Source organism: Schistocerca americana, chromosome 3 (assembly GCF_021461395.2).
Source record: "Schistocerca americana isolate TAMUIC-IGC-003095 chromosome 3, iqSchAmer2.1, whole genome shotgun sequence".
Taxonomy (NCBI): domain Eukaryota; kingdom Metazoa; phylum Arthropoda; class Insecta; order Orthoptera; family Acrididae; genus Schistocerca; species Schistocerca americana.
Window position 1 is genome coordinate 608,796,477 of NC_060121.1, and position 27,032 is coordinate 608,823,508.

General features: G+C 41.5%; 1 protein-coding gene across 1 annotated transcript in view; it reads right to left on the reverse strand.

Moving 5' to 3' along the window:
* Positions 1 to 17,754, reverse strand: part of LOC124605631 (loricrin-like) — an 82,729-nt gene extending 64,975 nt beyond the window's left edge. The window contains exons 1-2 of the mRNA XM_047137448.1: positions 17,674 to 17,754; positions 1,292 to 1,386 (exon numbers count right to left, since the gene is read on the reverse strand). Coding sequence (XP_046993404.1) covers positions 1,292 to 1,366 — 75 coding nt within the window. The 5' untranslated portion in view covers positions 1,367 to 1,386; positions 17,674 to 17,754. The remainder of the gene's footprint in view (positions 1 to 1,291; positions 1,387 to 17,673) is intronic.
* Positions 17,755 to 27,032: the final 9,278 nt, after the last annotated feature.

Sequence of the window (27,032 nt, forward strand, 5' to 3'; positions counted from 1 at the left end):
TAATGAATAAAGATGTCGAATGTTAATATCGTCAGTGTTATTTAAAAAGCTTTCCGAGTTTTCGCATTAAAAATTCGGGGACAAAACCTCTTAGCATGCTCTCGTATACCATCGCTCCAGGTAATTATCACAAAACACAGTTTACTAACAGAGAAACATAGCATTTTTGTTTAAAGTACATGTACAATCAGTACAAAATTGTAATAATATTTGTATCATGCCGTGCACAATAGTTAGGTAAGAGGTCAAATGTCAAGATCAGTAAGTAAATGTACAGGGTGGTCATAAACAGTCTGAAAACCTTGTAAGGTGAGTTGTGTTGAGAAATACTCGTAATTGTTAAGAAAAATAATCGATATGTCACGACGTTTCCGAGATTATTATCATTGAAGTTAGCCAATCAGGCTGTTGCTAGCAAATTCAAGCGTAGATGACAGCGCAAAAGACTGATTCGCCTTCGGCTCGGTTTCGATCCTTACGATCTCCTCAAATCTAATTCTTGTATTACCCTCTTGTTCAGTGTTAGGAAACCAAATGAAGATCGTCTGAAAACATTATCTCTGGCGGGACCCTTGAGTCTGCATGCGCAACAGCCTGATGGCTAACTTCAGTGCTAATTAATTCATAAACGACGCAACGTATCGAATTTGTTGAGTTCTCAGGATAACCTATAGTTACAAGCTTTTCAGATTGTTTCTGACCACCCTGTATTTGGAAAAGCGGATGATGAAATGAAGATAAAGTAAATCCAGAAGTATAGTGAGACAAACAGTACCATGAAGTGAATTCTCGGGTGTCATAGTGCACGCATAATTCCTGGAAAAATATGTAATGATTCCATTCGACGACTAACGAAGTGAGTGAAACAAAACCTTATTTTTACCGCATATCTGCAACCGCCTTAAGAAAGGATGCCACGACTTCAAGCATAACTCGAGCTCCTCTGTCTTACAGAGCTTGCTTTTATTCCTGTTCAATAAACTCTTTTCTTATTGCTTTTAAATACTTTCGCTTAGTATTCTTAACAATGAAAATATTTCTACAATCCATTAGGGAGTTCATATTAATATAAGACGCTAAATATAATTGCAAGTTTTTTCGATATTCTGCTCAACGCAGCCGTGAGAGTGAATTATGTCAAAGATCATACCAATTGCTCAACGATCACGTAACGAAGGGAATCGCATAAGATCAGAAAACAGGTTATGAGGGAGATGGAGCTACAAGTGCAGCAGTTATACTAATACAAGTGTGAGTTACGGTGGTGCAGAGCGGACATGTAGGTACTCACCCCTGGTATGCCAATAACAGCATCTTTGGCGGCTGCCGCCGTCACTAAAAGCAGCACTGTCGCGATTCTCGCCATGTCGGCTACTCGGTCAGTCTCTGTAACAAAATGCGAGCTTGGAGTCAAATATCTTGGTACTGTCAAACTCATCGCAATATTTCAGTAACGCATGGAACAGCTGGGTGAGACAAGTACCTGCTTGACCTAAACATATGTTCGTTTGTCTGAAGTGAAAAAAAGTAAATAAACAGAAATTACGCCTTCACGAGAATTGAGCGCAAGTGACATTTTTCTGGGAACCTGACCGTGTGGGAGTCTCCGGAATGATAGAACTGTTGAAGTGGTGAATTCTTCTTCACTTTCACTGGGGAGAGCAATGCCATCAGCGAATCTAATCATTGATAACCTTCCACCGTGAATTTCCATGCAACTCTTGAACCTTTCTTTTTCCGTCCTTATTTCTTCGATGTATAGATTGGAGAGTAAGGGTGAAATAGACGCCCTTTTCTGTCCGAGCGCTTCGTTCTTGGTCTTCCATTATTATTCTTTTCCTCTTAGTTCTTGTACATGTTGCGTTTATCACCCATATTTCCTTAGAGATTTTATCCATCTTTCTCATAATTTGTAACATCTTGCTATTATTCGTCTAACGATTTTTCTTAGCCTTGTTTCCATTGCCAGTCGAACGTCAGAACTAACTTTCTTGTGCCTTTACTTTTCCGAAAGCCAGACTAATAGTCATCTAACAGATCCTCAATTTCTTTCCATTCTTCTGTATATTTTACTTTCAGCAATTTGGATGCATGAGCTATTAAGCTGTTTGTGCGATTTGTACTTACTATATTCAGCAATGTGTGGATGATATGTCTCCAGACTCATAGTTCCTGCTCATCAGCTTGAATACTCGCAGGATTGCCGCTTATGTCAAGGATTTATGAAATTTAGAAGGAATATTATCTATCCCTTATGCCCTATTTGATTCTAGTAACTTACTTTCAACTCTGACTTCCTCTTCATGACTTATCAGACGCCGGTCATACCATTTCCTGCTGCTGATGATATTCCCCTACACTCGTCTGACCAGAAATCCTTGTTTCCCTTCCATTTCACTTCACTGACCTTCACTATGTCTCGACTGAGCCTGCGCATTTCCCTTTCAGGTTTCCTAGCGTCCCTACCAAATTCAAACTTCTGACATTCCACGCTCCAATTCATAAAACATCCTTTCGTTGGTTTTCCAGTCTTTTTCTCGTGGTTACCTCCCCCTTGGCAGCTCTCTCCTGGAATCCGTATAGGATACACATTATGTGTCTTTAATGCAATGTTTTCCATTGTCTTCAGCAGCCTCATGCCATTGATCATTGCTGATTCTTCTGTCTTTAGGGACAGTTTCCCATCCTAAGCGCGAGAGACTGCTCTGAACCTCTTCCGCTCCTACGCCCTCTTAGACAAGGCCGTTGGCAAAACGGGGGTGACAAGTGGACGTCATCGGAAGCTACTGTTGATAATTTTCATGCTGTTGCTGGGTTCGTACCGTGAACCGATGACGTTTGGATTACTTGTCAAAGACGCTAGCCTTTCCTTGTTTTTAATGCTGGTTGATCAGTTGAGTTACAGAAATAAATGTTCCTTGTCTACATGCTTATAACTATAGAAAAGTTTTATTTCTTACCGTACAGCAGTAAACAGTTGCTGGATAGGTACGAAGCTGTAACGAAAGTGAGAAAGTCAAGGGACACCTTTCCTCTTCTTGATGTTCTTATCGGATATCTCCCTTTTTCTCTTTCTTTTGTGTATCTTTTCTTTCTTTTCTCTTCTTCGTCGTCTGTATCTTTCCCCTTGACGACCAATTGCTTTCTTTTGTCAACAATTTTTCTGTCATATACGTCTGTGTCATCAAGCTTGATCTCTGTTCCTCTCTTAGTAACAGACACCTATGTGAATACTTTGGCAATCTCTTTAACATCTAGGTCATGCAGTTTCAGTTTTGAGTTGATTGCGTTTTTAATTGCAGTGTTCGTGACAAACACACCCAGGTACCTGAGGTTTTGAACCTTTGTGGTGTTATCATATCTTGACGTGAGGCAACACATGTCTGCGTGTTTGGAGCCCATGTACTGTTCTTCATCGTAAGAGGAGAACAAATAGTACGAAAGGACGAATTACGATTATCAAAGACAATCTTCGCCGTCATAAAAGGGCCCCAAAAAACCTTGATACGATGGCCAGCCGACACTCAAGAGGATCTCAGTCAGTGTCTGATGACACACTCCGAAATGCATTGGCGACAGATTACGGGAGACCGATTCTTACAAGCTCACGTCAGAATATCTAAAATGAAGAATTCAGGAACTCAAAAGTGCGCGGGCACTGCAACAGACCCATAGAGACACGATAAAGATTAAGAAGAAAACAAGAAAATTAAAGACAATTACTGGTTCTTCTTGCTTCAAAGCGCGGTATGAAATAACAATAAATTAACATTCACAAGAAGTGGTAATAATAAATAAATCAGCTTTCACGACATGTGATTTATGGAAACAGAGTGGTGGTCAGCGATATGAACATTATACCTATCGAATACGAGTCCAGTGCGTTAGCCACTGCACTTGGTCTTTCGGTGTACATGAAATAATTACGTATTTTGGTGTAGGAGATGCTGGTTATTGTTAGGGAAGGCGAGATATTTAACGTGTAGAACCGATGCCGTAGACTTTTCCGTATATAGGTAGTGCCGGATTAAGGTACTACCACACTGTGGTGATCAGTCGAGGTCCACGCAGCATCAACAGACAAATCCGATGCTCAGAAAAGCAACGGAGAAAACCTCAGCATGGCGTTTCGCCGGTTCTTGGCCGTAGTGACGACAGTGTAGGAAGTGGCGAGTGACCGTCTTGAAATTGTACGAAGAAGAACGCCAAGGTGTTTGCGTGTGGGGAGAGAGGAGAGGGAAAATGGGCGGAGGATCGGGGGATGTCAGGTTACGCCAGAGCCGAGCGGATGCGTGCTCACGCATGCGCGGTCACACGCAACTGTGAGTGTCTGGCAGCTGCAATTAACAACCGCAATGGCGACGTGTTGCGAATGAGACTCCAGCCATTCTTTTGTCTTCCTTATATGACAGCGGCTGATCTCATCAGAACGACAACTCGCTGTACTTCTGGTGACCGCTTGATGGAGGCGAAATGAGGCAAAGAAAGCTTCTGGATGAACCTTTAGTTATGGTAGTTCGATGTTTCATTTTTGCCTCCCCCGTTTATGATTAACTGCTATTTGTCCCATATATGTGACGACTTGTCTGTAGCTTGTCCTGAATTGTATTTTGATTCAACAATGACCGAGTCTCGTGCCTGAAGCATCAGTTGACATCAACACGTATTGGTGACATATGCTGCACTTCCATCTTCCAGAAGTGTGCAAGAATTCCGGACACATTTGCTGGAGCGTATCGCATGTAAGAACCTGAGCGTTCGTCTTCACTCTTTTGCTATATCATGGCGGAGAAATGAATGTTTACCTTCTGCTCTATTTTGCTCTCTGTGTTTGCTGTACTTTTCCTTCTGTATAACCCACGGATACAGGAGATGTAGTGTCGTATGTTGCGCATCTCTACTGCGAGTGATCGGATAGGTCGCGGAGTGACTAAGTGTCGGACTACAAGTCCAAAAGTTCAGTCCTTATTTGTTATAATGTTATTTTCTGCCACATGTCGCTTCATTCACTTCCGATAATGCCCTGTCAGTATGTGAAAATGACAAATTGTACCGTTGAACAAGCTGGGTAAATCTATTCAGTGATCAGAGAAAAATAGGGGCTTAGCACCTTTAATACAAGCGTGCCTACTAAAACACTGTGATATCCAAAACAAAGGGCTAAGCAGATGTTAGTTTTTCTAAACGGGGAGAGACGTTATAATACTGAAATAATTTAGCGTTTGACAGAGTAATGATGGGAAATTAGCATCCCACATCTGCCCAATACTGAACTACGTGATCTCTCTAGTTGCACACTCTTCCTAGGGAACGTTTTAGCATGGCTTATTAAGTGCCAATTGGTAACGATGCCTTCCCCCATTTAGCTGTAAATCGGAGTGTATGCCGTAATTTTTCCCGCATTATACAGAAGTATCAACAATTGTCACCGAAAAATGTGAGGCATTTCTGATAATTAGTCTGGTTTAGCGGACTGTGCATAGGATGTTGTTCTTTTCTGCCTGATTAATTTTCTGTAAAAGCTATTTGTCAACAACAAGTTATTTTAATAAGGCTCGAGTTTATTGTTTCAACATTTGAGAAGGTATTGCTAATGTCGTCTGCAGTCTGAGGCTCATGTGTTGTTATTCTTGATGTCTGAGACAAATCGCTCATGACGCCAGCCTGTTTGAGTGAACGTCCTTCTCAGAAGCATTTTCCTACAGACATTATGGTTTCCAAGTAATACTGTTGCAACGAGGCCAGCCAACGTACAGTGTGAGTCGCATTACACATCTCAGTTCTCAGAAGTTAGTAGTCTCTCCACACCTTAACAAACGCCTTAAAGTTTTTTCCTAAGCACATTTAATAAGAGGAACAGGTTGCAATCCTCAGTAATCCATATCCTATGTACACATTGCCCTAAAAATTTGAAATCGTCAACGAATACGTTTCAGAAAATTTTTCTTAGAACAAAAACAAAAATAATTGCTGGAAATGTCGATAACCACCGGTGCACATTTAGTCCCACACACGCACGTAGTAAGAGATCACTTTGACATATTTTCTAAATTACACTGATTTTCTAAACAAGTATTGTACCTCTGTTAAAAGTAAGAAGAAAGATAAAAAGGAATACAGTTTGAACAGCCTCTTCTGAGCAAATTTACTGAAAAAGATCTTGGAGCTCAGTCATGGAAAGTGTTATAATGACGAACGCATGGACGGGTTTTCACAACCCACCGTTATGAACAAAGTCAACAGAGGAGAAAATGTAATGAGGCTGCCACAAGGCAAAACACTCATATAGATATTCATCCGAGCAGGAGACACAGCTGAAGTTTTGGGGTCTTCGAATATGATGTTAATACGACAAAAGTGGGACCAACGCCCGGAAACCATGGCAGAGAAGTATACAGGAAGAATTGATCCAAGTGGTTGAAATGACGAATGAATAAGAAGAAACATCTAAACCTGATTCTTGTGAGCCGCTTGAGGGACTGCTACCATATTCCTTTCGAATGTAGAGTGAATGGCAAGAAGTACTTAAAACTTGGTTCCATGTAGGCTATAATTCTTGTGTTTGTCGGGGGTACTGCTAACTTCGACTGCAAACATCAGTATCCGCTGTGTCAAAGGTTTTGTAATATGACTGGCTGATTCCACTTGAGAGCAAACAAATACTACTGCGTTTATGTGCCGACTGTAAGTGAACTGACTGGGGCTATATAGAACAAGTCTGTTTTTATCGACGATAATCATTCCCCTTGCGTTATTTGGATAACGACAGTAGTACTTAGTAACATTGAAGCGTAAGGTATTCGGTCTACAAGATGAACTGGAAAATTTTTAATCATAAGACGTCATCTTATCGTCCAGTCTAGATGTTATCATCCATCCAAAGGTCCGGGTCACGAGTAAAAACTTGATCAACAGGCTGAGTTAGCCATGTGAGAACAGCCCTAAATCTCTAAATAGATTTCATTCTAAGTAGCCGGCCGGTTGGCCGAGCGGTTCTAGGCGCTACAGTCTGGAACCGCGCGACCGCTACGGTCGCAGGTTCGAATCCTGCCTCGGGCATGGATGTGTGTGATGTACTTAGGTTGGTTAGGTTTAAGTGGTTCTAAGTTCTAGGGGACTGATGACCTCAGAAGTTAAGTCCCATCGTGCTCAGAGCCATTCTAAGTAGTACTGGTTATTGACTATTAATATTTTTATTAGATTCTAAGAATTATTTATCAGATCATAAAAATAAATTGTTTTAGGCAGTTCCGAACGTTTTAGAAAGATTGGGATTCCCCCTCAATTTGCTCACTGTGTGAGATACCACAAACGTAATACGTTTTTGTAGTATACAAAAAGCTGTGTTCTAATTAGGATAACTATTTGCTAGTAGTCAGTTCAAAAGCTCGTTTCTTAAGAGTGATAACACACAGCCTACAAAATTGTCTAATATAAATCTACACTCCTGGAAATTGAAATAAGAACACCGTAAATTCATTGTCCCAGGAAGGGGAAACTTTATTGACACATTCCTGGGGTCAGAAACATCACATGATCACACTGACAGAACCACAGGCACATAGACACAGGCAACAGAGCATGCACAATGTCGGCACTAGTACAGTGTATATCCACCTTTCGCAGCAATGCAGGCTGCTATTCTCCCATGGAGACGATCGTAGAGATGCTGGATGTAGTCCTGTGGAACGGCTTGCCATGCCATTTCCACCTGGCGCCTCAGTTGGACCAGCGTTCGTGCTGGACGCGCAGACCGCGTGAGACGACGCTTCATCCAGTCCCAAACATGCTCAATGGGGGACAGATCCGGAGATCTTGCTGGCCAGGGTAGTTGACTTACACCTTCTAGAGCACGTTGGGTGGCACGGGATACATGCGGACGTGCATTGTCCTGTTGGAACAGCAAGTTCCCTTGCCGGTCTAGGAATGGTAGAACGATGGGTTCGATGACGGTTTGGATGTACCGTGCACTATTCAGTGTCCCCTCGACGATCACCAATGGTGTACGGCCAGTGTAGGAGATCGCTCCCCACACCATGATGCCGGGTGTTGGCCCTGTGTGCCTCGGTCGTATGCAGTCCTGATTGTGGCGCTCACCTGCACGGCGCCAAACACGCATACGACCATCATTGGCACCAAGGCAGAAGCGACTCTCATCGCTGAAGACGACACGTCTCCATTCGTCCCTCCATTCACGCCTGTCGCGACACCACTGGAGGCGGGCTGCACGATGTTGGGGCGTGAGCGGAAGACGGCCTAACGGTGTGCGGGACCGTAGCCCAGCTTCATGGAGACGGTTGCGAATGGTCCTCGCCGATACCCCAGGAGCAACAGTGTCCCTAATTTGCTGGGAAGTGGCGGTGCGGTCCCCTACGGCACTGCGTAGGATCCTACGGTCTTGGCGTGCATCCGTGCGTCGCTGCGGTCCGGTCCCAGGTCGACGGGCACGTGCACCTTCCGCCGACAACTGGCGACAACATCGGTGTACTGTGGAGACCTCACGCCCCACGTGTTGACCAATTCGGGGGTACGTCCACCCGGCCTCCCGCATGCCCACTATACGCCCTCGCTCAAAGTCCGTCAACTGCACATACGGTTCACGTCCACGCTGTCGCGGCATGCTACCAGTGTTAAAGACTGCGATGGAGCTCCGTATGCCACGGCAAACTGGCTGACACTGACGGCAGCGGTGCACAAATGCTGCGCAGCTAGCGCCATTCGACGGCCAACACCGCGGTTCCTGGTGTGTCCGCTGTGCCGTGCGTGTGATCATTGCTTGTACAGCCCTCTCGCAGTGTCCGGAGCAAGTATGGTGGGTCTGACACACCGGTGTCAATGTGTTCTTTTTTCCATTTCCAGGAGTGTATATATGCCTAGACAAGAATGCAGCAGGCTTCCATGTATGCCAGAACCACTGGACTCAAAATACTTCATCGAAACAAATTTCTGCATGTAGCATCATCAGGATCAGGGGGAAGTGTTGGCCACGTCTTTGGCCAAAATGAATTTCTTCATTTTTCCTGACGTTGTAGGATAGTCTCAGTATGTGTAATGAAAAATGCTAAGCAAACACTACGCTGAAATTTAGCTGCAATACGTAAACCAGAGGTAACTCCGGTTACAAAAGCAGAAAACAATTTTTGTCCTCTAAAAACTTCCAACTGTCAGCTGTATAACTGTTACGGTTTCACGATAAAGTTTTCTGTTTAACAATTCTTGGCATACATTTCATTCATAAGGGTAAACAATGGCGGAAGACGCTCCACATAATACAATACCTCACGCGTAATCAGAAATGAAGTGGATTGTTTCACAAACGTCTAACATTTAGGGGAATGCTTTCGAGGCGATTTATGGTAAAGAAAACCGACATAAATATGATTGTGAGAAGGCAGGTTCCGTACTGGGATTCGTCGGGAGCATTCTGAGAAAATATAATACAACCACGAAGGAGTTCGTGACAAAAATGTTCATAGATAAATCCTTGAACGTTTTTGATTAATCTGAGTCCTTCTGAATTTCGGGCGTAAAAAAGGAGCTAGAGAGCATTTTACTAATGCTCAAGTAACGACTTTGGAGGAATATATATATGGAATTTTATAATTTTATTAGTTATGTCGTGTTGTTAAAACTCCCAATACTGCTTTAAACAATTATTGTCATTAATAGAGGGTGCTACCCGACCACACTTACGATCTGCTCAAAGACGTCACCTCGCACGTAAAACACACGGTAGACAAATAGTGCCAGTCATGAACTAGCACACTATATTCAGTTGCTATTGATCTTAAACTGAGATGTGGAGGTAATTACTTCAATGGATCGTGTAATAAAAAACGGACGCCGACAAGTGTGAGTATTACAAATCAGCTTAATAAGTCATGGCAAAATATTGACGCGTATTGTTTGCTGAAGAGTGTAAAAACTAGTAGAAGCCGGCCTCAGAGAAGATCAGTTTGGCCGGCGGAGATATATAGGAACACGAGAGATATTAGAGACCAAACGACTTATTTTATAAGGTACATATAGGAAAGCAAACCTACGTAATTAACATTCGTAAATCTAGAAAAGGTTCATGACAATCTTGGCTGGAACAGATTGTTTGAAACATTGTAGGTAGCAGAAATGAAACACAGACAGCGAAAAGAAATCAGATTGTAGATACAAGAATTGAAGAACATGGAAGGGAAACAGTAGTTGAGGGTGGAGTATTACAAGGTTTCAGCAATCCACAATGTTATTTGATATATCCAATGATCTATCAGCAAAGGACTTGAAGGATTCAAGGAGAAATTTGGAAAGGTAATTAATGTGCAGGAAGAAGGAGTAACAGCTTTGAAGCTTGCCGATGACTCAGCAGTTCTGTCAGAGACGGTACAGGTCTTGGAAGAGCAGTTAAACGGAATGGATGGAGTCTTGAAGTTATCAGATGAATAGCAACAATGCAGTCGAATTAATTCTGCTGATGATTTGTTTTGCTATCTGGGCAGAGAAATAACTGCCGATTGTACACTGGTACAAGCAAGTATAGGCTTGCTAAAAAAGACAATGATAACATCTAACATAAATTTAAGGATTAGGAAGTTTTTCTAAAGGTACTAGTCTGGAGTGCAGGCTCATGCGGAAGTGAAAATATGATAAGGATGACTAAAAGTCCAGACAAGAAGTGATTAGAAGCTTTAGGAGTCTGTCGCTAGACTGCTGAAGGTTACATGGGTGGATCATGTAACTAATGAAGAGGCGCTGATTCGAGTTCAATGGAAAAGAAATTATGAAGGCACAACCTCACAAAACAAGGGGCTCGGTTGATAGGACACATTCTGATACATCAAGGAACTGTCGGTTTGGAACTAGAAGAAAAATGTGGGGCCAAGCTATAGAGGGGGACCAAGGCTCATCTACAGCAGTAACATTCAAACGAATGCATTTTGCAGTAGTTATGCAGAGGTGAAGAGCCTTGTGCAGGATATCCCAAAGTAAAGAGTTGCCTCAATTCGGTCTCCGGACTGAAGACCGCAACAAAAGGAACAATAATATCTGAAATTATTTCCCCACAGTGGAATATGCATAATGTGAACTTCAACAACAGTGATGTAAGTTCTAACGCGTTACACTAATGTTATTTAAGAGAGACTACCAAAACTATCTCCGACGTTTCAAAGGTAGGGAACGAAAAAACAAAGTATGAAGGGTGAAGGAAAATTCCGCACCTAGCGGTCAGCACGCGATTCTTCATCCTATTTCAAGACGAAAGCGTGTCTAGCAAAACCTAGTGCCACCAACAGGATTAATAGAAATTCAGTTTAAGAAAACGAGGCTCTTACAAAGCCGTAACTGCGTGCAGCATGGCCAAAAACGGCTAACATGAACTCTGCACTGTCCCATTAGATCAGTGAGACTAGGCAATGCCGTAATGAACGACATGTAGACTCGCCGACGTTTGAAAAGCATTGGCAGTTAAACATTTCTTTTTTTCAGTTAAAGCCTCAAATTTACCCACTTTACGCCTCCACAAAATGGTTCAAATGGCTCTGAGCACTATGCGACTTAACTTCTGAGGTCATCAGTCGCCTAGAACTTAGAGCTAATTAAACCTAACTAACCTAAGGACATCACACACATCCATGCCCGAGGCAGGATTCGAACTCGCGACCGTAGCGGTCGCTCGGCTCCAGACTGTAGCGCCTAGAACCGCACGGCCACTCCGGCCGGCACGCCTCCACAAAGCGATGTCTTGTGCATTTATTTCTGTTACTGTTACCCTAATTTAAGCATTAAGACATAACATGACGTAAACAAACTGTTTCGTCCGTGACACAATTAAAGCCAATAGAAGTTAATAATGGGTACAGTAACATGGTATGTGTCAAATTAGGTACAAAAAACACAACAGGAAGGCTACACTAGAATCCACATTCTGCTTGCCAAATAATTCAATTCTGTTCGTTTGAGGTCCAGGCTTATCTTTATAGAACCGTTACATACACGTATGAGCGATGTTCACATTAGAGAAGATGTTCAAGGCGACCATCTTGCATTTGCAAGCACTTAGATACTCGCTGGATCATACTTTTCTGGACCGTACACAACACATCTGCATCCACCATTGCCGACATGGCATGCACGCTAGTTATTAGGTCGTGTACATCCATGGGTGGAGTACAAAGGTCTTATACCTTTAAGTATCCCCACAAATAAAGGTCTAGTAGATTAATGTCCCTGAGGACGTGGAGGGCAGAACACTGGTCCTCCACGATCAATCGGTTTTCCAGGAAGCATCTCATTTAAACAGTTACGCACATTATTCTAAAGTGTCCCGGTGCATCATCGTGCTGAAACCATAGCTGTCGCCGAATCGCAAGTGGAACGTTTTCAGTGTGTCTGGAAAAATATTGTAAAGAAACGTATGATACAGGGGCGCATTCAACTTTTGCTGCAACAGGCAGAGGCCCAAAAGCACGCGTTGCATGGTTCCAGCTGTTCCAGCTGGCACTTTTATGCCAAAGCGTGCCTGAGAGCCACGTTCACAAGTAACATGTGTGTTGTGTTCCCACCAATAACGGCTGTTGTGGAGGTTGAAAATACCTTCACGAGACAAGCTAGATTCTTTAGTCTATATCACGTTCTTTACAAAATTTCGTTATCTTCCACTTGGTGTAAAAGCCATTCGCAAAAGTGTTCTTTTTGAGTGCAGTCCTCTGGCCTCAGGTGTTGAGTTAACGTTCCATTATATGAATTCTGTTCCTCATCGTGCAATACTTCCACAACCAGTCTTTGAGGTGTCTGAAACTGCCTTGTAATACCACCGGCACTTTGCTGAAGTTGCTGGTGAACTGTTTCAAGAATCACGTCCTCTGTTTGTGGAGTACGGCTAATTCTTGGACGATTTCTGTCCATTACTTGTGGCGAAGATTGCCGGATTCCCGAAGGCCTTGCTCCAGGCGATGAAGAACGTACTTATCGGAACAGCGCCTTTGAGGGTATCGTGCAGCACACACATGAACAACAAGAGCAGCTTGGTTATCGGATGCACACAGCACCAAAAGCATATGGACATGATCACCGTTTGTATACTCCATCGGGAAGCCGTCTTATATGAACCTGACAGGACCGGTTATGGTTGTGCACTGCGCGGTCGATAGACACATGGATGCAGTTTAATGGATCAGTCATGTGACAGGCTATTATTATTTGGCAATAAACGACGAGAACTAGGGAACGGACGTCGTTTCCATAAACGTGTTTTTGAATTACACCCAATCTGATTTTGCTAGATTTACTTATGTCTTGATCTGAATGAGGAATCGCATGCCAATCACCAGATATATAATTTTTTCTTCACCCAGTGTATGTAATAAAGCTACGGTGTGTGAAGTGCTGTGGACACAACAGCTGAAACCGCGTAACTACGGAGGAAGCTACATGTGGCTCCTTTATTTCTGCATTAGCTGCAAAGTATTCCAGTTTCCGTCTAACGACCGGTCATTGGTACGTGTGATAACTAATAGCCGGGAAACGGCACTGATGGGGACAGTGGCACTCCGCGTGTTTTGCCGCACCCGGGACATCGTAATAAAATGACGAAACAGTTCAAGAGTACGAGTCCCCTCGCACGTAGGCTTATTTCGAAAACCTCGTTAAGGGAGTAAGTTACATAATGGATATCGGGATTCTAGGGATGGAAGCTGAAGTACGTGAAATGTTTCCTCTATTAATATTCATCTCGAATCGTGAAGCACTTGGCGTGGCTCACTTGCTACCAACGATTATCCTAAGATTACTAAAAACAGGCAATCCTGGCAATCATGCAAAAGAAAAACCCTTACTGTCATATCTGAAATTGAAACAAACGTTTACAAGCAATTGATGGTTTTGAGCTAAATACTTATTTATCGCAGCTGCTTCTAATAAGTCTATTGGCGATACTAAGCCCATCTGTGTTTCTGTATATGGCCTTCCTTCAACAAATGTTCAGCAGACTTGTTCAATCTGCAGCTCTGTGCATTCTCAGTCAGTCTAGATACTACAGTCCTGCTCCGTTTCACTAATATACGAACAGACAGTTCAAGTGATTTTATCAACACCTCTGGTTGCAAGTGATCATTTACAGCTGAGAAAATATCCATTCTTAAGCTTCACTTAATCCCATCAACTAGCCACACAGCCACAGGCCTCAGTCCGAATTCACATTCATATCCAAAAACTTGTATCACAATAGAATAGTCACGATGCCTTTCTTTGATTTTCCTTAGAAACTTTAAAAATTCTTCCGTACAACTTAGACAGTTTACAGTTTCATTTTAGGTAATTTTGTTATATAGTGTGGTTGATATTACCAACTCGTAAATTGTAATTTAGCATTGTAGTTTATCATGTTTGGTGTGTAATATGAGTGAAGGACGCTCAATTTGACCTGTCTCACCGAATATAAAGGTCAAATATCCTGTGGATGTTGACAGTACCTTTGTTACCTACACTCTAGCGTCTCTTGTGGACGCTACTCTGGTTTTTTTGGCGATGATCTTATAAGCCAAAAACCAGTTGGAAGTAAGAAAAAATATATCAGTAGAACAAGAACGCAATTAGTTTGCTTTTCAATCTAGAATATGAGATTGTTCTACCAAGAAGTGCGGGAAGAATCCTATAAAATATGACATTACTTTACTTTGGATGTTGCTACGGCTGATGATTTTACTTGATCATCAGCAATACAGTCTTTCTCATGCAGTATCTAGAGTGCCAAGGTATCACACTTTGCTAAATGTGGGTGATGGTGTCAAAGGACAGAAGGGTGGCAAATTTCTTGTTGCATCTGAAGCGCAGAACACGAATTCGCATCTTTTAGGAGTAGACAATGTTGGATAGGATAATAATTGGAAAGAATTTTTCTATTTGAAAAGGCGTATTGCAGCTTTATCATTGTTTTCTACTTTATTTAAATAAATGTGTAGTTTTCAGTAGATTTACTTTAAGTTATGAAATAAAATATAGCTGAGTTTGCATAGAAATTCATGTATCGGACAACATGAACTGGTTCTTTTGTTCTACATGTATGTACTTCTCATTTTCGTACCGTATAAACGAACATCTACACAGCGAAGGAATAACATCCTTTTGCAAGAAATTCGTGACGGAAAACATTTAATAACAGAAGAAAAAATTTAAAAAAACTTATTCGCTAGGAACAAATTCATATTTTCGGGCATTTCGGAATTTGAACTATCTGTGGGACGCATTTTCACTTTTCCCTCTCTTTTCAGTGTCTACTGAAGAAACATGATAATATAGTTTCTCAATTGGGTCGACAATATTGATATTTTGACGATCTATATTTTGACTACGTACCTATGTGACGACGTGATCTTAAGGAAAATTGACAGTGGCTAGTTAAGGAGAATTAAAATTAGTGCAGAATTTTTCGTATAAAATAATTTCTATCGACAAACCTAGCAATCTGAAGTTTCTGCATTCGCGGAAATTGTTTCGAACTGTAGGTGAAAATTACATTCATTATTGCAATTAGTACTATCCTTCCGCTGTTCAGTGACAAATGAAAGTTAGGATTGTAATGAATGGCGGTCAGGTTTTGGGTAGGATTTTACGTTACGTAGACACTCAACAGGATTTTATCTACATTTCAACCCGTAAAGTAATCGGCACATTATCTTTCTCTCCATTGCTTTTATTACTTGCTATTTAATTTCCCATTCTTCCGACTAAAGTAAGGAAAAAGTGTAGTACATCTCACTGTTTTCCAAAGGTTAATGCTCGCTGTATCAACTACGTAGCTCAGTCTTCTACAGACATAGAGCATCACTATTTCAAGCAACGTTAGAAGCATTCGTTTTCTATGTGAGGGATAACACGATTACGGCAGTAAATGTACTACTTTTAGAGCATTTCTTAAATAAACTAGCCTCTCCATAAATACGTTAAGTAATATTTTAAAGGATAGACAGAGAATAAACACGTCACAAAAACTAGAGTTATGTACAAGATTTATAAATTTAAAACAAATTTTACATAATCTCCGGTTACCAGTATAACAAAATAATTTTAGCAGCCGAAGTTTTCTTCTTTCCAACGCGGAAACATTTGATGAAGCTAAACAATTAGTAAAAATCTTGCATAGCTATAATTTCCCCTAATGTAATACATATGGCTCCAAAGCCCACAAGTAATGACAGGGAGGGTTAAACATTCCTGAGTCCTTGTACTGTTTACAGGTCTTATTTCACTTCCCACTGGGACTTTTAGTTTTTCTGCCGAAGCCTTAGCTATACGTGCAGCTCCACGTTACTTGAAAAATGGCTGGTTCAAATGGCTCTGAGCACTATGCGACTTAACTTCTGGTCATCAGTCGCCTAGAACTTAGAACTAATTAAGCCTAACTAACCTAAGAACATCACACACATCCATGCCCGAGGCAGAATTCGAACCTGCGACCGTAGTGGTCGCTCGGCTCCAGACTGCAGTGCCTAGAACCGCACGGCCACTCCGGCTGGCGTTACTTGAAGAAAATCGCAGTAAAAATCACTTTGATTTTAAGGAATTGTAAAAACTTGCTCCAATATATGTAGCCGCCAACCGTTCTCATTAAATGTGATTAGAAAATACACTAAGAAAAACGAACATCTAGGGAAGAAGATAAAGTTTATATGGATCGAAGGACACGCTAACATTAAATGTGATGAATTAGTCGATGATTTGGAGAAGACAGACTCTAGAAATGGCGCATTTAAAAACATGTTATTACAGACATAAAAGTTGCGTTATATAGAAGAGCAAGACGCCAACGGGAAGACGAATATCAATCATCGATACGCAACAACAGGAAATGATAGAGACAAATATCGGAAAAGGTTCGCTCGAAGTCCTGATTCCCTGGTTAAGGAAAATAACACTTCGCATGAGATTTATTCACGAATCATTTTCCAGCCATCTTCACTAAATGCATACTCGAGAATGTTAATGTGATGTAGTAAATCTATCAAATTTTTTAAAATGTAAATTTCGTGCAGCCAGCAAAGTGATTTCATGCAACAATTAATAGGGTCCCATCCACTCTCACCAAGTAATATAGCAGCTCTCTATCAAAATAATACATTTTTTTTAAATAACTATGGAACTTGTAAATAAATGTAATCTTACGATGTAAATCCCCAAACAAGTCCTAAAGAATTATGAGATGGCTGTATCCTTTGAGCCCAAAAGCCAATAATTAAATAATACGCCAGTGTTTTCGCATTCTTTAAAGATTGTGAAAATTGATGAGTTTTTTTTGGTGCTACAATGTGTCGCTGTTGAATAGTCAACTGTCAAAGAGAGAAGTCAAGATACGTGAAAAAAGAAGATATGTTTGCAGCATTGCAATTCCCTACATTTCTAAGTAGACATATAAGTTCCATTTGCATAAAGTTAATGACATGCGTGCACCAACATGCCAGAGTAATGCATAGTACGTTCCATTAGATGCCGTTCTATACTTCGTAAATAGGTGGTTGAAGCTCGACAGATACGTGTTGCAACTCGAGACAAGTATGCCTCCTTTAGATCTAGAGTATAATGTACCACATATAAAAGAAATAAGGCACTGCTACTACTCGAGGTATTATAATACACTCCACGGCCGTGACGTCCGCCGCTCCAGCAGCAGCCCTCTGCGGCACCTACCTGCTGTAGTATCTGCAGTGTCCGCTAGAGGATGCGCCCGCGGTCGCAGGCGGCGAGCTACTGACTGAAGCTCGCGGCCGCCTCGCTATATCCCTGCGAGGCCAGCAGCAACCGGTGTGTTTACATCTCATTGCCACGCGGCTAAGCCGCTCTCGTGACCGTCACGGCCGAGCATAGAACACAGAAGCGGAGGTTGGACTTTGCCACTGGTAACACTAGACTGCACGGAGGTGACAAAGTCATGTGATAGATATATCCAAATATACAGTTGGCGGTAGTTTCGCGAACTCAAGGTGTAAAGGGCAGTGTACTGGCGGAGCAGTCATTTGTACTCAGGTGATTTTGTACACAGGTGATTCAGACGGAAAGGTTTCCGATCTGATTACGGTCACACGACGAGGATTAATAGACTTTGAACGCGGAATGGTAGCTGAAGCCATACGCATGGTATACTCCATTTCGTAAATTGTTAGCGAATTCATTATTCCGAGGTCAACAATGTCAAGAGTCTGCCAAGAATATTAAAATTCAGGCATTTCATCTCACCACAGACAATGGCCGATGGCCTTCACTTACGACCGAGAGAAGCGGTGTTTGCGTAGATTTGAGCTAACATATAAGCAACACTGCATCAAATAACCCCAGAAATCAATGTGGGACGTAGGACGAACGCATCCGTTAGGACAGTGCAGCAAAATTTGGCGTTTATGGGCTATGGCAGCAGACGACTGACGTAAGTGCCTTTGCTATCGAAACGAAATTGCCTGCGGTGCTTCTCCTTGGCTCGTGACCATAGAAGTTGGACCCTAGACGACTGAAAACCCGCGACTTGGTAACGCGAGTCCTGATTTCAGTTGGTAAGAGCTGATGATAGTGTTCGACTGTGGCGAAAACACCACGAAATGATGGAGCCAGGTAGTCAACAACGAAACGTGCAAGCTGGTGGTGGCTCCGTAATGGTGTGGGCCGTGTGCACATGGCATTGAGTCCTCTGGTCCAGTTGAACCGATCATTGACTGGAAATGCTTTTGTTCGGCTACTTGGAGGCCATTTGCAACAAACAACGATGGAATTCTTATTGCTAATAATGTGCCATGAACCGGGCCATAATTGTTCGCGATCGGTTTGGAGAACATTCTGGATAATTCTAGCGTATGGTTTGACCATCCACACCGCCCGACATAATGCCATCGAGCATTTATGGGACATAATCGAGATGTCAGTTCGTGCCCAAAGTCCTGCGCTGACAACACTTTCGCAATTATGGCTGGCTACAGAGGCAGCGTGGCTCAGTATTTCTGCAAGACACTTCCAACGACGTATTGAGACAATGGCACGTCGAAGTGCTGCACTATGCGAGGCAAGAGCAGGTCCGACACTGTATTAGAGGAGAAGTGTCCCATGACTCTTGTCGCCTCAGTGTATGTTTCATTCAAAGCAGTGTAAGATTCATCCGATTTCACTGATTTGAGGAGCTATTAGCCGACGTTCAGTTTGGCTTTAGGAAAGGAGAGGCATCAGAGAGAGAATTATGGCTTTGTGCTTGATAACAGAAGAAAGATGCAAGAAAAATCAAGCACATTCGTGGATCTGTCGACTTAGATAAGACGTTCGTGAACGTAAAACTGTGCAAGATGGTTGAAATCTCCAGGAAAGTAGGTGTAAGCCTTAGGGCGAGACAGGAAATATGCAACATGCGCAAGAACCAAGAGCAAGAAATACGAACGGAAGATCAAGAACGAAGATTTGGCTTAGAAAGGGTTTAAGACACAAATGTAGTCTTGCGCGTCTTATGTTCAATCTACACATCGGAAAAGCAAAGACGGAAACAAAAGCAAATTCAAGAGTCGTACTGAAATTCAGGACGAAGCAATAACAATGATAACATTTGCTGATGTCATTGCTATCCTCAAGGGAACAGAGGGTGAACTGCAAGACCCATTATGATGAACACACGGGGAAATGATTGTAAAACCGAAGACAAACAAAAATAATGAGGAATGGCACAAATAAGATTAGTGGTAAGCTTATCATCATAATTGGAGGCAACGAAGAAGACGAAATGAAGGAATTCTGTTACCTTGTAACTTAGACGAAGAGGGCATTCTTGGCCAAAACAGGTCTACTAGTTTAAAAATTGGACTTAAACTGGGTTAGAAATGTCTCAGGACGTACATTTGCTGCACAGCATTAAGTGAAAGTGATTCGTGGACTGTGGGGAAACTGTTAAAGAAGACAATCGAAACGTTTGAGATTTGGTGCTGCGGTCAAATGTTGAAAATTAGGTAACTGGTAACTTATTCAGAGTAACTCTTACAGAGCTATGCCGTCCACAGAAGGAAATAATACCGAGAACTTCCAGCACTGATTTCTGGATTCTAGTCGGTGTTGCGAAATAGTCGCCTAACAGGGAAGCTTAAAAAAGAAAAAAAAACCTGTGGGGAATGTCTCTGCCCTCATGCAACGATATTTTGATGACATTAGGTGATGGTGCTTACTAAAGTGGTCAACAAAATGATATGGTTTAAAATCAACAAGATATTTTATAAGGGCTTCATATTTAGAATCAGAACCGAACGTGTCGTGTACTAATTTTCCTAATTGTTTACTGTTGTGTGCACCTAAGGAAGGTGTTCGATATGAAGAAAGCAGGTAGCGAACCCTAGCCACAAATGGATGAGGCTAAATGGAAGTGACCTGCTGACACACTATCTACACACTCTCCAAAGGACAATATCTCTGACACAGAATCACTAGAGGTAACAAGCAAGTGCACTAAAAATCGTTTGTTGAAAGAATATATATCACAATGTTGATATTCATCGTTTGCTTTGTGAGAATGTGTGGCACTGCTGAACCTACGCAGAAGTAGCACATTAGATGATTTATAGTAGTGATAGTTTGAGTGCAAGGAGCTGGGAAAAAATATTTTATTTCGTGAAGCCACTACTGCACGTACCAACTGCCGCAGAGCTTAAACTGTAAATACAAGGAATTAATCAGATGTCAAGGAACTAAGATATAATGTTTGTAAACCCGAAACCGACAATATATGAAAGAACTTTACGGTCTTGGACTGCTAATGAAAAGCCTGTTATGGAGATAAACTCACGTAGAAGGACGTCCTCTTAAGGCAAAGATAAAAATTAGCTTGCTGAAAATCTACGTACAATTCGTGTTATTGCTCAGTTGCTAAATGAAAAACTGACACCGTCTCTCAGCAGCCTATTGCTCTAGTCGCAGATTAAAAAATGTCTGTGTTTGGTAATATCGGGAGTACTTCTCTCAACTAGCAACTGTCCGCCCCCGGTAGCTAAGTGGTCAACGCGACAGCATGTCAATCCTAAGAGCCCGGGTTCGATTCCCGGCTGGGTCGGAGATTTTCTCCGCTAAGGGACTGGGTGTTGTGTTGTCCTAATCGTCATCATTTCATTCCCATCGACTCGTAAGTCGCCGAAGTGGCTTGCAACAGGCGAACGGTCTACCCGACGGGAGACCCTAGTCGCATGACATTTCAACTAGCAGTTAAACAATTATTGCTATTGAAAATAATGTGTTAAAGCAGGATGCAATATATTTCGTAAGACGCTCCCGTGAAATAACATTTTGAACCATGGCTGGGAGGCCGTTGTAAACATGTGTGATGGATGAAGCTGGAGCGCTGGAACTTATCGTATAAATTTTAAACTGAGAAGAAGATGATTCCATTGCATATCCTCTTTTTATATCGAAGTATTCTCTTATTACCAGCATCAGATGACTGGCTGTCGAGCATACAAGAAAACTTAAAGGACAAATGGTTCAAATGGCTGTGAGCACTATGCGACTTAACTTCTGAGGTCATCAGTCGCCTAGAACTTAGAACTAATTAAACCTAACTAACCTAAGGACATCACACACATCCATGCCCGAGCCAGGATTCGAACCTGCGACCGTAGCGGTCGCTCGGTCCCAGACTGTAGCGCCTAGAACCGCACGGCCACTCCGGCCGGCTCTTAAAGGACAGAAAAGCGGAGATCGTCGGGATGATTAATTTGCAATTTACAGTTTGAGTCCTCCAGAAACGTTAAGAAAAGAAATGAGAAACTAAAAAAAATTACTTGGTTTTTAGAGTTCATTGCCTGTCCTCTTGTTGAAGTCACCGCAATGTTTGTGAAAATATTGCACGTGCTAATATGTATCGTTGTATTATTTTACAGAGGATAAAGGGAAAATGATAACAGAAAAGTATACGCTGTAGAATTTAGTCCTTAAACGTTAAATTTACATCTTCATTTCTTCAATAAAAATGAAAAATGCAGAGATAAAAGAATATTCTAATGAAGAATATCATAGTATATTAATGATTTTGCGGTTACGTCTGTGCGCAACTGAATTAATTGCGAAGAGTATTGAGTGGCCGGGCTTGGTGACCGTGCGGTTCTAGGTGCTTCAGTCGGGAACCGCGCGACTGCTACGGTCGCAGGTTCGAATCCTGCTTCGGGCATGGATGTGTGTGATGTCCTTGGGTTTGTTAGGTTTAAGTAGTTCTAAGTTCTAGGGGACTGATGACCTCAGATGTTAAGTCCCATAGTGCTCAGAGCCATTTGAACCAAGTATTCAGTGGTATAAAACACGCCCTCTGTCCAAAAATTCCAGAGACTGATTTTATTCCTTGCCCCTAAGCGATTTCGGCGCAGTAATTAGCCAGGCAACATGAGCTAACAACTCTAAGCAACAGATGTTCATTCTACTGGACGTGCGCCATAGTGTGTCAGAGCTGTTTTGTCGTGAATCGCAATGGAACAACGAATTGAACATCTCTAAATCAGGCTCTCCAGACATTCTCTAGCATGTTTTTATGAGTGGGAAAGCTTGACTCCCGAACAAAAACGACGTGTGGACGCCTGCCGCCACTTAATCAAAGTGAAAAACAGAGACAATTATTTTCTGCAAAAATCATCACGACGTTATGAGTACGAAGCTACCACAAAAGACAAACTGCAATATTGGTTCTGATGACTCGCCAAGACCGAAGAAGGTGTGACTTCGACGTGCGAGATGAATAACGTCTCAAAGAAGGTCTTTTCTGACAGTTTCAGGTGGTTGTTTGAACGATCTGTGTGCTGTACGCACTACTTGCAGTGTTTGTTGATGGTGCAGGTTGTACTAAATGGACATCGCTTTTCCGATGGTGAAACTGATATAAATATCATTTTCGTCGTCAGCGATCTGAAATCCTTTGGAGGATAAAGGGCTTCTCTCTTCCATCCATTTTTATGGTCCTCAGGTAAGCAGGGATCACTGTTGTTCCTGCACGTTTTCCAATGTTATTTGGCCACTTTCCATTAGGTCCTCGTCGCGGCTTTCATTGGTCAATCTTCTGTTCATTCGGCCACATGTATGTCTCACCTGTCTCCATTTCGATTAAGTACAGTCAAGATTAATTTATCCATTTGATTATGTCCTCTGATGTGTTATTATTTGCTTTATAGTCCCTCCGCATAATTCCAAACTTGCGTGTACGTATTACTCACCGAACAATCCTCAGCTTTGCTACGATTTTTGCTTTAAACTCAACGTGTCAACACTATAACAGAACAATGAGAATATACACTAAATGGGATGATTTGTTTTCATGTAGCTCGGAAATTTAGTTTTGTAAAGCGTATATACGAAAAGCACTTAAACTATTTTTTCTTCCGTTTATTTTTATAACTATTGAGTCGTCTTTTTACAAGTTAAAAATGTTACATTATCAATACGTTCTATGACTTAATTGTTAGCTCCTTTAGTTTTTTGTTCGATGTGTTCCTTGCAAGTTATTTTGGATTTATTACAGTTGATTTTTCACGCCTGCATTCAAATGTACTCTTATGTTCTTCTCTTCGTCCTTGTCTCGTACGTGGACTTCATATAACTGCTTGTCTTGGAAACCTTTATTTCCTTGAAAAACGTTCAGATGGCCTGCAGAAGATGTAAATAACAAATTAATCAACGTGAAGCAAACAGTACATAAAACGGAGATGGTTTCCATATGTTCTACTAGCACGTGTTGCTTTCCGCTAACCGTTTTCAAGGTCTTAGTTCCTTTGTCGGTGCTGAGATAATTTTTTTGAATGGGAGTCACCTGACCGTCTCCTTTATAATTTCTCGATTCCCGCTGTTCTGACTGACGTATATGTATTCTTGAGTGTGTTAACGAGTGTTGAAACAAAAGTTTGTTTCTCAGGACCTGTTGGTTCAGATTTCTTTGACTTAAAATTTTTCTCAAAATTTATTCATCTCAAAGTGATGATTCATAAACACTGTTCCGGCACATATTTTCGACCGCGACAGGCAAATTGTCGACAGCGCTATATCCACCTCTGCACACAGCTTGTTCCTTTCTCAGAGCTAAACCGAATATTTTTTCAGTGCTGATGGCGATAATTTTAGTCATTGTCTTGTACACTGCGGAAATTAGGATCATGAGCGCATAGTTTTTTTTTTGTCTCGGTTGTTCTCTTCCTTTTGAAGTGGAACAGTTACACCCTTGTTTTAGCTTTGGTGCATTGTCTCCTTTCACAAAAATTCTGCAAACGATTTTTCAATTTCTGTTTGTATCACTTTGACCCCAACTTGGGCCATTTATATTCAAACACCATGAAGCCCAGCCTCCTTTCGTTTCCTTATACTGTGATTGGCATTACACATTTCATTTTGCACTAATTCTGAAATGTCATTATGTCCGTTTTGAACATATTTTCTTCTGATTCATCTCCTTAACTATTCAAAAACTTAAGGAAACCTTAAAAGAGATACTAAAATCTACTCTATCTTCAGTTTCTGTGACCTGTGCCTTCTGCTAACTTACCAGACGAAATTTGATGCCCACCCTGCACAAGTTTCTGTTTTTTCCGTCTGCACACTTTTAGTTTTGCAGGTATTTCTCTTACCAAATTGTCATTATATCTTTCACATTGGAAGACATTTAAGAAAAGTTTTTTTCTTTTTTTTAAGAGTCTATAATAAGCCTACACGATGTAAATATAGTTACCAAAAGATGACAGCATGTTTGATGCCAAACAATTATTAGAAATAAAAGAAGAATACGCTGAAGTTTTGTAAATTTTGTATGAGAGTCATAGACATTAAGTATTCCTGTTGCAGCAAGGAAGTGTTTAAGGAAACTACCTCTGCTAACAAAATTTAAGTTGGATTCTAATATTTTGAAATACGATGACTTATAAATGACGTTGGTCTGTGTGTGGCTGTGAAGACAAATTAATAAAACGCAGTCAAACAAACACTGTAAAATAAACCAAACTTTTAATGGGTCAAACATGTACATATTCGACTGTAGTGAAACGGTATGAGAATGTTTATCTTCCCCAGGGGAGTACTTACCGTGTGCGCGTAGAGGCTTGCTTAATCACATGAAGCCGAGGGCAGCGCCAGCTGTGGTGGCAGAGTCTCCCTTGCTGGACAGGCTTCAGCTGATGAACTAGACGAAGGGCGTCCCACAACGCATCATCTCTCTCTTATGTCGGGCAACCTCCCTGAGTAATTATCCTTGTGTTGCGTGGAGTTCCCTGATGTCGACCGAATAGATCCCCAGTTTTCGTGGAATGGAGAACACTGAAAATAAAACAAATACTGAGGGGCTTGATCAGACCTCATACACACAAGCATCAGGGTTATCGTCGATAGAAGTAGTTTTTGCGATTGGATTGGGCGATAGGCCAGTCCAAGAAGTGGAAGCTGTTGCTGCAAAATTGGACAAGTTCGAAGTTAAATTCTTGTCTGCGGGTCCGATGAGGAAACTTCTCAAAGAACATAATGAAAAGGAAGGCCCAATGGATTGCTAAACATAAATGGAGGAAGCTAAAACGTCTTGAACCTAAGACCTCCAAAAAAAGGATTGGCTCAGAGTGAAGGGGTAATCAGACTCCTTCTATCTCTAAGGCAGTAAACCAGAGATCAAGGGAGCAGTCTAATTCTCCCATCTCTCAGGATAAACAGATCCAGAAAAAACTGAAACAAGAAAAAGGGAAACAGAGCTATAGCACTGTAGCCTCGGTTTTCAGGATGGAGATTATCCAACAGTGATATCCGCTGGTCAATGTAGCTTCGCGACAGGTGGTGCTTGCTTATGTGGCTCTAGTTAATAAGACTGGGGAGGATGCAAGTCCAGACCCCAAATTCAAGAGAGTCTATCTGGACAAGGGTGCTCTTATACTTGTGTGTGAAGGAACAGAAACTACATAGCTGGATCAGGGACTAGCACGCAGAACATCGGGCTGTAATTCAAAAACAGAAACACTGCAAGGTAATGATGCCAAAACCATCTTTCGAAAGAAGCTGTGTAATCCTGAACTTGAACAGGAGACAAATCAAAATAATGATACGCCTCATGACTGGCCATGGAAACTTTAAGAAACACCTACACTTGATGGATATAGAGAAGAAGAGACTAGCGTAGTTTATGTGATGGGGAGGATGAAACTGTACCAAACCTGATCTTCCATTGCGAAGTTAAGGACGTCAAAAGATACAGACTATTCGGGTTATTAAAGCCTGAAGAAATTGTGTCTAATAGGTAACTAGTAAACGGTATCCAACTATTTTTAAGGATATCTTTACTAGAATAACAGGGATTGAAACTGCCAATAAATTTAGTTTTGGTGTGGCCAAAAGACCACTGTTGTTTTTTCCTCCCTGCATTAATCAAATAAAGTAATATCAGCTTTATTTATCAAATTCCCAGAAATTCCGAATGAAGCAATAGTATAAAATCACACAAGCTCTTTTATGGCCTTCTGGCCTTTTGGATTGTAGAAATGAGGTCGTTGGACAAACTGTGGATTCACAATCTGCTGTTACATTCACTTGTTCTTACTGAATACAGGGCAATAAACGCAGATAGATTATAGTCCAGATGAGAAACCTTAAAAATTTGATAATGATAAGTTACATTGGTAACTTTTTGAACAGTGTAGCACTATTCATAACAACGGTTATGACTTTAATCTAAATGGTACATAACTGAGGAAAATAATAAGAAATCTACATAATGATATGATACGAACTGTAATGTTTTATTACCGTATGATGTCATACACCTTACATATTAGTGAATTTGAAATCAACGACAATGGTCGAGTAGCGTTCTTTCTTCAGTTTTCAGAGTGGTGCTATGTTGAACTTAAAAATATGCAGCTGATGTGGGATTCGGTGGGTTATACAAGCGAACCAAATGTGGAAGGTGGTTAGCGTCGGGGATATACGATTACTGAAGCAGTCTGCACTCATGCTTGCCAGATATACCCTCACACTGCCCCCACCCCTCTGGTATTATAGGCCAGTTACTCTATGTGTAAAAGGGAGGAAAATTTAAA